This window comes from Topomyia yanbarensis, chromosome 3 (genome assembly GCF_030247195.1).
Source record: "Topomyia yanbarensis strain Yona2022 chromosome 3, ASM3024719v1, whole genome shotgun sequence".
NCBI classification, from domain to species: domain Eukaryota; kingdom Metazoa; phylum Arthropoda; class Insecta; order Diptera; family Culicidae; genus Topomyia; species Topomyia yanbarensis.
In genome coordinates this window covers 375,850,393-375,863,105 of record NC_080672.1, presented here as the reverse complement: position 1 = coordinate 375,863,105, position 12,713 = coordinate 375,850,393, and the positions used below count along the sequence as shown (strand labels likewise).

General features: G+C 40.4%; 1 protein-coding gene across 7 annotated transcripts in view; it reads right to left on the bottom strand.

Annotated features, from left to right (window-relative positions):
• LOC131693655 (sodium channel protein 60E-like) overlaps positions 1-12,713 on the bottom strand; it is a 695,995-nt gene that overhangs the window by 111,414 nt on the left and 571,868 nt on the right. For all 7 annotated transcript variants that reach the window (XM_058981667.1, XM_058981672.1, XM_058981670.1 and 4 more), the window contains exon 4: positions 7,615-7,823. In XM_058981667.1, the coding sequence (XP_058837650.1) occupies positions 7,615-7,823 (209 nt within the window). The remainder of the gene's footprint in view (positions 1-7,614; positions 7,824-12,713) is intronic.

Genomic DNA, 12,713 nt, shown 5'->3' with positions numbered 1-12,713 from the left:
CGAGCTAGCCTAGTATATGTAAACCGTGGGCAAATTGTTCATTTCCTAACGTGTTGGTATTCGTGTGTCTGAAACCTTGAGTATGCTGCCAGGCCTGCGCAACGTAAAGCACTATTTAGACTCTCGGTGAAAATGAACGTGAACATGTGTTGAATACCTTCCATTGTTCACGGTGGACGACGTCGTGAACAGTTCCATCAGCGAACAACGATTTCACGCTCAACTGGCAGTTTACAGTTTGTCAGAATGCAATTTGGTATTCGAAGGTGAACGTTCACCGTGAACAGCGATGACATTTATATTCACCACTCCGCATCAATTCCGCCGTCGTCGCGTTTACACTTCCGGTGAACAAGTGAAATATCCACTGCGAACATATTTCACCGTGGAATATTTAAAATGATCGGGGAATACGAATATTATTAGATTGGTTCAATTATATCGAATAATTGTGCATGGATTCTCTAAGTATATTAATGAACTATCGTTTAGTTCCATTTTCATCAATTTCTATGCACTAATAAGTGAGATATTGGAAAAAACAATTTGGTTCGCATCGAGTTCACGTTCATTTTCACCGAGAGTGTAAATAGGCCTTAAGAATCAATAGTTGGAGCTCAGCGTGAAATATATCGTGGGTTTATCGGTGTAATTTGTTTTTGCATCAGCTGCATTTTAGGGATGCTGCTTAAAACTACCAGAATCTTCTCCAGCTGCGTTAGAAAAAATTATCGCAAATACATGTTGTAAGCAGAAAATGAGATGTCCAGCATTTTCGTCAGCGAAATATTTTTCTGTTTCCTTTTTGCTGTAAACTGTGCCTCTTAATGAGCTGGTCAGACTATGCAATGATCGTTATCTCATGTGGGTTCTAAAATATGATCATTAGAACGAAATCATGTAGCTTTCTCCTGCTGGAAAGATAATAAATCCAAAAATCTCCACTGAAAAAAACTTAGTACGTTAACATCATGTGGAAATCTATTGAATTATTTCAGTCCACAAACACATTAAATACACACCGTTGTCATGGTGTTTGTTTTACTTATAGATTTCATTGGCAGAAGAATCGGTGAAATCAACTGTTTTACACGTTGAAATGCACTACTTGTTTTTCATGCGAAAGTCATGTGGAAAGATCAATAGTAAGGCAATGATCATTCAATGGATAAATATGTTATATTCACGTGGAATTTGTTTGAATTTAATTTGAAACACGACATGAAATGGTTTTTAATGGATTTTCATGTAAAATTCAAAGGGAAATAATTTCTTTTACTTTTTAACATGAGAACGCACATGAAAGTGATGTTTAATTGTATATGGTTTTATCGTTTCTATTATTTTCAGTGTCCCTAATCTAGAAATGTCGCTACCTCTACTATAATGTATTGTGTTGAACTGAGAATTGTCATTACGTACTGCAAAATTTACAGTGTACTAGTAACCTTTTGTGCCATAGTGGCGCCAGTGTGGTGTCTTTTAAGAAATGCAGAAGTGAACCATATTGTTATTTTATAATATTTGATAAAAGCGATGCATAGCTGTCATCATATGACGAACGTTCCGTGTATTCCAATCACAGTATAAATCGAATACACAACTTAGACCCTAGCCACCACACGAACCATTGTTTCTCTGATGATCTGTCCGTTAATCCATCGACGGACCGGTGCCAGTAATCGCGTTTTTGAGCTTTCACCAAGTTTTTCATTTGCATTTGTAGCGTCGCGTATATTGGGAAAAATTCGGGCGATCCGACGATCAAAAATCCCTTTCGCGTATCTCTGCTCACCATGGTGCAAATGCATTGTGTAACACCTGGGGAAAATTTAGGGACTGAAATATAAGGACACGGGGTTTTTGATGTCGCATGTGGAAATGCCTGCTAGTTTCTAAGATTACCGAGACCAGGAACCACTTACTTCGGTTTTGTAACAGCACCCTTCAATGGACACTCTCAGGCCTTTACGAGAAAGCTTAGGAGAGAAAACTGATTTTACTCTTTCGGACATTTATGGGCACATTAGAAGATGTTCCCACAATGGGATGGTCAGACTCTCGCTCTTTAGTATACAAGGACACGTAGAAATTAGTCGTTGTAAGTGGCGCACCGCTTTTTGCATTATCGGAGTGTTTCTTAAAAGAATGTTTCATTTTGTCCCCACATAATTTATATGCATTTTCCACAGCGTGCCTTGTTTATACAATAAGTTCATGCCTCGCGGTATAAATAGGCGAGCAGATAGACTATCCCCGCTCAAAAGATCGAAGTTTGGAAGAGCAGATTCGCATGAGGTTCGACATAAGGTTGATGGAAAATAAGTTGTGTTCAAATACTCCTTTATTTTGTCTTGAACGCAATTTCTTGCGAACCAGAATTTTCACTGGCTGAAACAAAGGGTTCTTGAAGGAGCAAACCCCATACTTCGCAATTAAGGCCCCTGTTGTATACGACACCATCAATCTCCACTTTTCCGGCGGTACATAGACAAGATACTTCTTCGTACACGGCCAAGTCTTTGCCTTCACTCAAGTTTGTTATGAACATAAGCCAAATTCGTTACTGATACTTTTTGCATGTATCAGGCAACTAGCAGTTGGGAAATTGGATTTTAAGATGATTATGACTTTCATTGGTTTAGTTTCCGATAAAAATACACTCAAAAAATAAATTCAGTTTGGACAAGGACATTTTTTTTAAAAGCTTTTTTCCTTAAAAGTGCCCAACGTGAATTTTTAACGATAGGTAGCGAACATAATCACCTATTTTGGAACAAAATTTCGTCCAAATCAAAGATGTTTTTTTGTGTAAATCGACTTTATACTTTTAAAATCGATTTTTTTCAGTGTAGGAGTCGAAGAAGAATTTTTTCGAAAGTTTTATTCAAAAAGTTGACTGTTTTATAGAAAATCACTCCTACAGCATTTTTTGTAGTATTTGCCATTTGAAAAAATGGTTAAAAAAGTTTGACCCTTTTCAAACGACAGTCTGGATCATTTTTGAAAAAACCAAGTATGCAAAAATGGCTTTTTGCGACAAAGTTCTCACGTACAGAAAGTTTCATTAAAATCTGAGAGGGTGCTGCCAACTCTGAATACGATTTAGCGCAAAATTCGTCTCACTGTTACTAAGCTCAAATTGAAAGCAGCAGTTCTTGGAATCGTCCACCAGTTCGATACAGAACTATTATGCTTTCGAAATCCGGCGAAGCGATTTGTGGACAGATTCTACTATTGTTCTGGCATGAATTACCTCAGATCGACGTCGATAAAACAAGTTTGTGGCTTACCGGGACAGTGAAATATTATCGTTGACCGACAAGAAGGAATGGAGATTGCTCCTCTCAAAGTTAAACACGGACGACGGCGCTACCAAATTGAACAGGGGTCCGAATCTACAATTTGATGGTGCTTGGTTCACAGCGTAAAGCTTCTTGCGAAAACCAGTTAGCATGTGGCCCGATCCAAAACCTGACCCAACTACGCGACTGAAATCACTTAACCCTCCGTGCTGAAAGAAGTTTTCGCTAGAGTTTCTGAAGGTGTTGCACTAAATACAACGGCGCGAGTGCCGGGGGTTAATGTTCACCACTACAACAGTTAGTTAGTGTCGCTCGCTTCCGTCAATTGTCCCGATTGTAGCCATCAATAGCATTTGTACTCCGGTTTCTGAGGAATCTTCATCGCAAAAAAATGTATTTGAATATTCTTCAACATGATTAACTCAAATCCGCTAAACAACTGCTATGGAATTTCGAAACTGAGGAACTCGCGGACAGAATAGGATGCCAATTCCGATCGCTATCCGCCCACGAAGCCCTGTCCGCTACTTTCGTTCAGCATAAAACCAATCTATAAATCTCACCGACAACCTCCACGTCCGACTACAGCCACAATATATCGGAGTTCACCGCCTCCCACTTAGTGGTGCTCGCGGAAAAACTAATGTCCTCGACAAATTGTGCTAGCCGATGTTCCGGCATCCCACAGAGAAACATCGGTATATTCATCCAGAACTATCTCACCAACCGCCGGTTCCGAATCTGTATAGACTGGACCGTATTCCAGGAGTTCCGCAAGACCGCCGTGACGCTATTCCTTGTGAGGATGAACTCGCTCTTCGCAACGCTACCCGGAAGCGTCTACGTATTCATCTACGTCGGCGACATCATCATGGTGGCCTGAGAAAAACGATCCCACGCACCAGGATATCACTCCAGGAGGCCGCTAACGCGGTCGGCCTATGGGTACTCGCCGCTAGCTTCATGATCTCTGCCGAAAAGTGCTCCGTCACACACTCCTGCGGCTCACACCAGCTAGCAAACTTCAGGCCCATCCTCCTCAACGACATTGCTGTCCCCTTGCGGAAGGAACCAGTCGTGCTTGGAATCACCCTAGACACGTTCACACGCCTTTTCGGACGAACCCGCCATCCCAAAAATAACCGCAGAACTGCACTCAATGTCGGACGATCACTAATACATAGTAAAATTTTCTATGAGATTGAACTGACATGTCGAAACCTTTTCACTATCCTCGGGCCAGTATAGAACGGAGCTGACGCACCCTCGGTCGAGGCCGGAGTACTACTGTGCCGCTGGGAAGCAATCAGGGTAGCCCTCAAATAGGCACTGAACTTCCTCGAGTGATTAATGTGCCCTACTCACCATCGCGGTCAATATATGTAGGAGTTCACCAACTAGCCCATCCCATATCGTCCAACTGCATCGCGTGTAAGCACGGGCCCACCACGACCCCGAACTGAGCATCGACGATAGTCTTACTCGGACAATAAAGGTCGGCGACTCCCCGAGTAGCATATAGACAAAATACAGAGAACTCGTCAACCATAAATAGCTAAAACACCCCAAGATCTCAACGATGGCTCCAAGACGGAGGACGGTGTCGGAGTGGGATTCGGCGAACTGGAGAGCGGGATATTCTACCGCTTGCCCCCCTCCTGCTCAATCTTCATGGCTGAAGCGGCTGCCATTACAGTGGCAACGACAAAAAGGAACTCCGAAGCACCAATTGTAACTCGCGTTTCGCTACCACCCAGCAAATATGAAACTCCCTTTCTCAACACCTCAGAGCCGGCATACTCTTGTGGCTAATCCCACAACAGTTCCTGATGGTGTTCCACTTTTAAATAAATTCAACGGTTCTTGACGGTGTTCCGCTTTTAGACACATTCTTGGCATATTCACATTCGATAAACTCATCGCGACAATCTCACAAATCTTGGACGGAAACAAATAAACTGGTTACACAACTCACTTACTCCCTCTCAGTCTTGAGACACATTGCATCCGGTACATCCTCACACCCCTTTATACAGGTCATCGAAGTCCACCGAGAACCACTGGTCACACTATGCTGAGTCTCTGGCCACAGCGGTATCAGAGGCAACCCCTGAAGTCGACCGTCTTGGCCTACACGGCAGACAAGTCCGAACCCGACTCCTAGACGGGACTCCAACCACCGATTCATCATTCACTAGTGGAGATTCCGAGGCCAGACTGACAAGGTCATGAGATCAACTGACAGTTGGACCGACCGAGACCGAGAGTGACCTACGCATAGACGGTCTCCAGCTTCCTCTACCAAAATGCGAATCCTGCAACACCCGACTCTCCGTTAAGCGCCTTCTCTGCAACTGCCGGGAGCTCGACGACCTTCGGATGCAATATGGTCTGGCAGGATCACTACGGGACATGTTAGCCAACATCGCGGTCCGAGAGGAGGTACTCCTTCTATTCCTGAAAGACGCCGGCCTATACAACCGTATTTAACGAAAGCCATGAGACATATCCTGAAAAAATTGCTCCGCTGAAGTAAGAGCTGTTCATATGGAGGTGGTGCATAGCTTGTCGACAGAGTCATGTATAATGGCAGTTCAACGCTTTGTGGCCCGCCGAGGACCACCGGCAGAGTTCCACATCATCAATGCTACATTAGTGTGACAAAAAAAAAAATGACCCCTATCGGCTAACCTTTGAGTCGATTCCTAGTTCAACCAGCAGTACTTGCTCCAAATTTGAAGCAATTCGGACAAGCCTAGCTACCGGACCAACGTACCTGAAGTGTGTATGGTATTTTTCGACAATTTACATGGAAAAAATCCACTAGCTCGCATTTTCGCCGCTAGGTGTCACTGTATGCATCGTATTATCACTGTAAGTGAAAATAAGAAACATAATTGTCTGCAACTTTGTCGAAGACTGCTAGTCAACCTGGATTTGTTAAAAGAAGTTATTAAACTTTTAGCGAAGTGATCGCTGAGTCAGTTTTGTATAGGGCCTAGCAGTGCATGGTTGTGTATCAGAACTCGATTCGCATGAACTAAACATTTTTGTGAAATAATGGTTAGATTTAGCTCAATAGCATGTTCAGAAGAATTATAGTAAATAATACGAGTCTTGTTTTGGTTATAACATTTTAGTTCCACATGTTACCGCATAGAGGGCGCCAACACTAACTATCCAACGGAGAGAGAAGACTACGGCGACCCTCGTGAAGACAACGGCAGCAATTTAAACGTGGTTACGAACATCCACATTCATAGGATATGCAGCATCATCAAGGTTTACAGGTGATGGAGTGCGAAATCCCTATTAGGGAAATGTCGACATCCACTCGACGCTACTCTTAACCGACCACGAAAAATGTCATTAATGTCAGGTTTCTGAGACAAAAAATCTATTACGGTTACACATATAGATATATCTAAAGAACTAAATTAAATGTTGGAGCAGTTATAGTAGACGCCAGTTAGATTGAAAGCTGAGAAACGTTGAATTGTTCTAATGTGAATCATCGACAGGTTTGTCAATAATCTCTTTACTATCGGTACATATACAGTACAGAACCGATCTTGTGTCCCCGATGTGGTCTAAACTACAGACACTTTATACACAGACTAGCGAAGTGTCAAAAATTGCAGTCAAACGGACTGTCAAAAAGTGCAGCCATACGATCATGAGGGTTTTGAGAGCGGAAGTACAAGAGGAAGCCCGTGCAATTATGGGAGCTTCCGTGATGCCAGTTTACATTCATGGTTGCTAGTTTTGCTGTTTTCTCTCCGCAAATCTGTTATATAAAGCGTCTGTAGTCTAAACCCGCTTTTGTCAGCTTTTTGACCCATTTTTGTCAGCCTCATACTCAAATTTGTTTGATGGACTCTAGCAGATGAACCAAGTCGAATTCGAGAAAATCCTTCTTTGGTCATATTTTTCTTAGCAAAAATTAAAATATATTTTAAATTTTGCACCGGAAGACCCTTTTAAAGGAAATTTACACTAAATGATCAGAAAGGGTTATGAGATTTCATCAATAGACCAAACAATATTTTAACAACTTCGGCTTATTAAAATAAAATAAAAATATGTCCCGATATTGTCAACATCCCCATTTTGTCAGCCTAAGATACACTGAGGGGCTGATAAAAACGGACCTTCACATGATGATCAGAAATCTCGTTCATTTTCGTACATATACTTTTCAATACTTTTCATGCACACCATTTGGCTTTGCTGAAAAGTTATGGAACATGTTGCGCATTTCAAAAATACCGTCTCTCCCATCAGTAGACAATCGCGGATGAATACTTACTCCGCTTCCTCGATCGTTTCGGACATCGCCAGAAAGATGCAGTTGAACAGTATGGTGGCCATGACGAAGTAGTCGAAGAACTGATTCGTCGCCAGATAAACGCAGGCACGTCGGGTGGGGCTCCACGGGGTGAAGCAGAACAGACTTTTCGTTCCGGTGAACCGATGGATGTAGTTTTTGCGAAACCGCGTCGACACCACGCAGAAGGTCTGGAAAGATCAGAAAGGGAAAATGCCAATTAGTAAAAATGCTTGAAAATGACGAAATGTAAAATCGAGATTTTGTATAAATTTTTATTACATTAATATTATTCACAAAGTTGATTATAAGAACTTCTGACTAGGGGTAAAGCGTAAGCCTCATCCAGAACTGAGATATGGCATCTCGAAAGAAAATATTTTTTAAATGAACGCTTCTATGAATATATTCTAAATGTTTCGTTTTCATTACACATAAGGTCTTTCAATAACAGTAGAATTATAGCACTAGGCGTGCAATATACATCTATAGCGGTATACTGGTTATGTTTAGGCAGATTCTTGTTGTAATTTTTTATCTTAGATATTAGTTCCGAAAACACTTAGAACAGGATTCCATGTACGAACAAATAAATTTAAAATACTAGTGTACTGCCCATAAGAGTCCCATATTGAAAAACAGCAAGCCAAGAAAAACACTATTGAAGATTTACATTCTCATTGAGCCTTATGGATGGGACAACCATGTTTTTGTATTTTTTTCGGTATTTTATAACAAACCTGGTAATCTTATTTGTTCATTGTGATTCAGTGGTGATACAGAATACAATCCAACAGATAACTCATTTTCGTCAAAAATCCATATGGGACTCTTATGCTTTTATGGGCAGTGTAAACATTTCATTGAAAAACCATCACACACTTTCTAGGTAACCAACAACCATGACAAATGCGCCTTTAAAGGCTACTTCAAATGCAACTTAAATACGTTTAATGCCATCTAAAAGACGCTTTTGGAACAAATAAAAATTATTTTCTCAAATTGAATTATCACGATCCATTGAATTACCTTGATCCCTTGATTTGTTGGGATAGCTGTCAATAATCCTAACACACGTGGCTAAATTCACTGTCAAACATACATACATTGTTATATTTAGAAACAGGAGATCTATTGGTTTATATAATAATAGAATAATTTGATTCTTCATTTAATGTCACAATTGCACAAATTACCGGTCTGTCTTTTTCCATTGTTTCAGGGGTCGAGAGATTCTACTGATGTAGAAAAACCTGGCTGTCATATTTTCAATTCGTATGGACAGCAGTGTTTCAAATAAACCACACATTTCACACCAAGGAGCCTGTTTCCAAAGGAGCGGTGGAAACCAATCATTGTTATGCACGTTTCTGGGAGTGAGTAAAAAAATCAAAGCAATCCAAGTGGGTTTTGACTCTTAGGTTTTTGCTCCTGGTTTTGGCTCCTCCTGTCCACTCCGGTTTGTGATTCTTGTTCTGTCGCCGCTTATAGACCGAATTTAATTTCAAACTTTGCTTTGCTGTTTAATTTCTCAATTATTCCAGCAGAAGGTACAGGGTGTGCCAGCTGGATGTATCCTTTTACAACATTGAGCAACTTCGCCATTTTTAGCCGTTTTCACAAGTAAACAAGTTTTTTTTATTTTATGCCATTTATTATAAACCAGGTTTATTATCCAACGTCGATTAAATAACCACCCCCATTTGATACAGCAGCAAGCAGCTCTTTTGCGGGCATTTTGCGTGACATTGGACAGCATATCGGGCTTAATTGCAGCAATTTCAGCTCGTATATTAGCTTTGAGTTCGTCGAGGTACTTAGGTTTGCTATAATACACTTTACTTTTTAAGTAACCCCACAAAAAAGTCTGGCTCCGTTAAATCCGGAGAACGAGGAGGCCATTACAAATCACCATTTTTTGAGACAGCGAGTCCTGGGAATTTGCTCTGCAAGAACTTGATTGCGGTGTGGCAAGGTGCCCCGTCTTGTTGAAAATAGAAGTTCTTCAGACCTTTTTTCAGCATTTGTGGACAGACAAAGTGCGCCAAAATTCAACGGTAAATAGCGTGCGTTGTCGATGGTCTCTCCCTCTTTGAAAAAATAAGGACCGATGATTGTTTTGGAGTACACTCCGGCCAAAACAGTTACCTTCTGGTCGTGCAGTGGTGTTTGATGTATAACGTGTGGGTTCTGTGTCCCCCAAATTCGACAATTTTGTTTATTTACTCCCCCGAAAAGGGTGAAGTGAGCCATGCACAGTTTTCATTATTGAACGATCATTTTCAATGTAAAGCACTGCGATTTCAGCGCGTTCTTTTGGTGTGAATCGATTTATAGCTAAAATGGCACTCCTTCGACGTCTATCGAAAAGAAGCTTTCGCCATGAACTGCACCAAGGATCTGTTTTGCTTTTGTGCTTGATAAAATTAAAATTGAAAATCTAAATTGAGCTCAGGCTTTTGAACTGTATGCTGCAATTACAATCTAGTAACCTGTTTTCACTCCTTGGCGGTTTTCGCTCCTCAGGAGCCAAAAAAACCATGAGTGATGAAATCATGGACTTTAATGATTTGTCAAACGCATGCTGATTGGAGTGATTTTTGAAACACTGATGGACAGTGATATATAATAGGTCTGTTCCAGTACCAGGAGAAACTGGAAGTACTCCGGAGAAAATCGTTCCTGTACTCTCTTCTTCTCCTTTTTCTTCTTTAGGTAACAAACCGGAGTAAAAAGGAGCAAAGATTTTTTGCTCCTGTTTACTCCGGAGTGACTTCCGTGTACTGGAACAAACCTAATGTATCAATTTTATTACAAGGTTATGCCATAGGATATTACTGTGTTATTGCCAAACACACATGTCGCGACTGTCGTTTCTTTTTGAAATTTTAATAACTTCCTTCAGCTTTCCGCATTTATCTCAAAACATAAGAATTAATTCCCGAAATAATATTCTGGCTACAACCCTGTGCTAAAAGAACTGTTTTGAAAAAAGTTGCGTTTATTAAAAGCGGCCCAGACACGCAGGGATGCCAACTGATTTTTCAGAAAATCTGGGCTTTTTTAATGTAGATGAAGTTATCTGGATAACTTGAAATTTACAAAAAAAGCTTAATTGCACCTTAATGAGCTCAAACGTGAATGTTAAAAATTAGAAAAACTCTAGAAAGAGAACTGCGGAGAATCCATTTTGGGTCGATTGGATTCGCGTTTAGCTGTCAAAAAACGAATCCAATCGAACATTGCCTATCCTTATAACATTGGACGTGTTGCCATCCAATGCCGGAGCAAACATTGCCAAAAATGCTGTTTTTTTCTCCGCAGTTCTCTTACTATGAGTGTTTCTATTAAAAATAAAAGAAAGATGAATGGACACCACGACGTTCTCAGTTCTTTGTAGTCTGGAAATAATGGCCAAGTTTGCAGCCATATGCCGGTGAGACGAAGTTGAAACGTTAGCTCATGATTTTAGCTATAGGTATTTTCCTCAACATGCATAACGACCCATAGGAACTCAACTTAGAGGGAAATATAGCTTATCACATGAACCACATCCCATAATTCGCTGTGATTTCAGCAAAAAGAACTTCTATGCTTACAGTTCCAGGAATGATATATCCACAGATAACAGACGTTTAAGCTCGATTTGAATCGTGTGTAAATACTCGCTACTGAAATTCCGAATAAATTATATGTCTGAAACACGTTTGGCAAACGTTTGCAGATGGCGCAGTGATCGATACAATGCAATTAGAGTGCAGCTGTCAAACACGTGTAGCAAACAGTTGCGTAGATGGCAATAGTGAAACACGGATTTCCAACGTTTATCAATTTGAAATTTTACACAGGTTTTTGAAGAAATTTTGTTCTAGCCTAAACGTCTGTTATCTGTGATATATCCTATGGTTAGTTATTTGGATGCGAATACAAGTTGTTGTGCAAGATAAACGTATGTGATTAATCTGATGGAACGAAGTCAAATATTTGTTTTGATATGTTTCAAATTGTTTTGATTAGTCTGATCAAAGAATCAAAAATCTGGATTAGGAAAATATTAATCTATATGTTTGGACGACGCATAACAATCTGGACGAATTCAAATAAATCTCTGCTTACACGTTTAGTATTTTTGAGAATACTAGAGAGTATTGACAAAAGTATAGAGCGTGTAAAGGGTTCGATTGACGTATTGATGGCAATTGAAATTTTAGAACTCGAATAGGGTGATTTTGAGACTGTTGTCACTTTTCTACTATAATAATATATTGTGAGTTTGTCCTTCGAAGAAGAACAACACTAGAGATGTAGAATAACGAGACAAATATATTTTCAATAGATACATTGACAAGGCTGCTTTAAAATGTCAATACCATTTGATTTCTATGGAATCAATACCTTCAAGATACCTTTACACTAACCAATTGATCAATAAGTGATTTATTTGACATAATTCTGCTCGTATAGGGCCCGCTTAAGATCCGTTAACAAAACCCACTGAGAAGTCCAAAAAATTGTTTCAAAATCGTTCAACACGGGTCCAACGATGGACGTTCGTTGAACGGTTATTTGGACGATGTCCAAATTGGTCCAACGAACGTCCTTCATTGGACGATTTTGAAACCAACCGTTCTTAGAGGGAATGCTGCAGTTGTTCCCAGTGAAGTTCAGCCGGAAACAAACTGGAATTCTGGCTGGTTCCAGTTCGCATTCCGGCTCCAGTGATACAACCGATTCTAACTAGAATCGGTTGTGTCACTGGAGTCGGTATACGAACTGGAACCAGCCTGAATTCCAGTTCGTTTCCGGCTGAGCCTAACTGGGTTTAAGTGGTTATACACGATACGTTAGTTTGCCGTTTCAGGTACAGCACGTCAATGGAATGTCAAAATTAGTAAATCTAGTTGCCATGCACTCATTATCAACAAAAGGAACGTTTTGAAGTACGGAACTGAAGTTGATGTTACATGCACCCTGCAACGTGTAGAATTTCAGACCAAACCCGAATGAACAAGGAACATGGTGTAGGGTGTGCCCAAAATAAAAAAGTCTAGTTTTTGGTAGGAATATTAAGATTTTGCTGG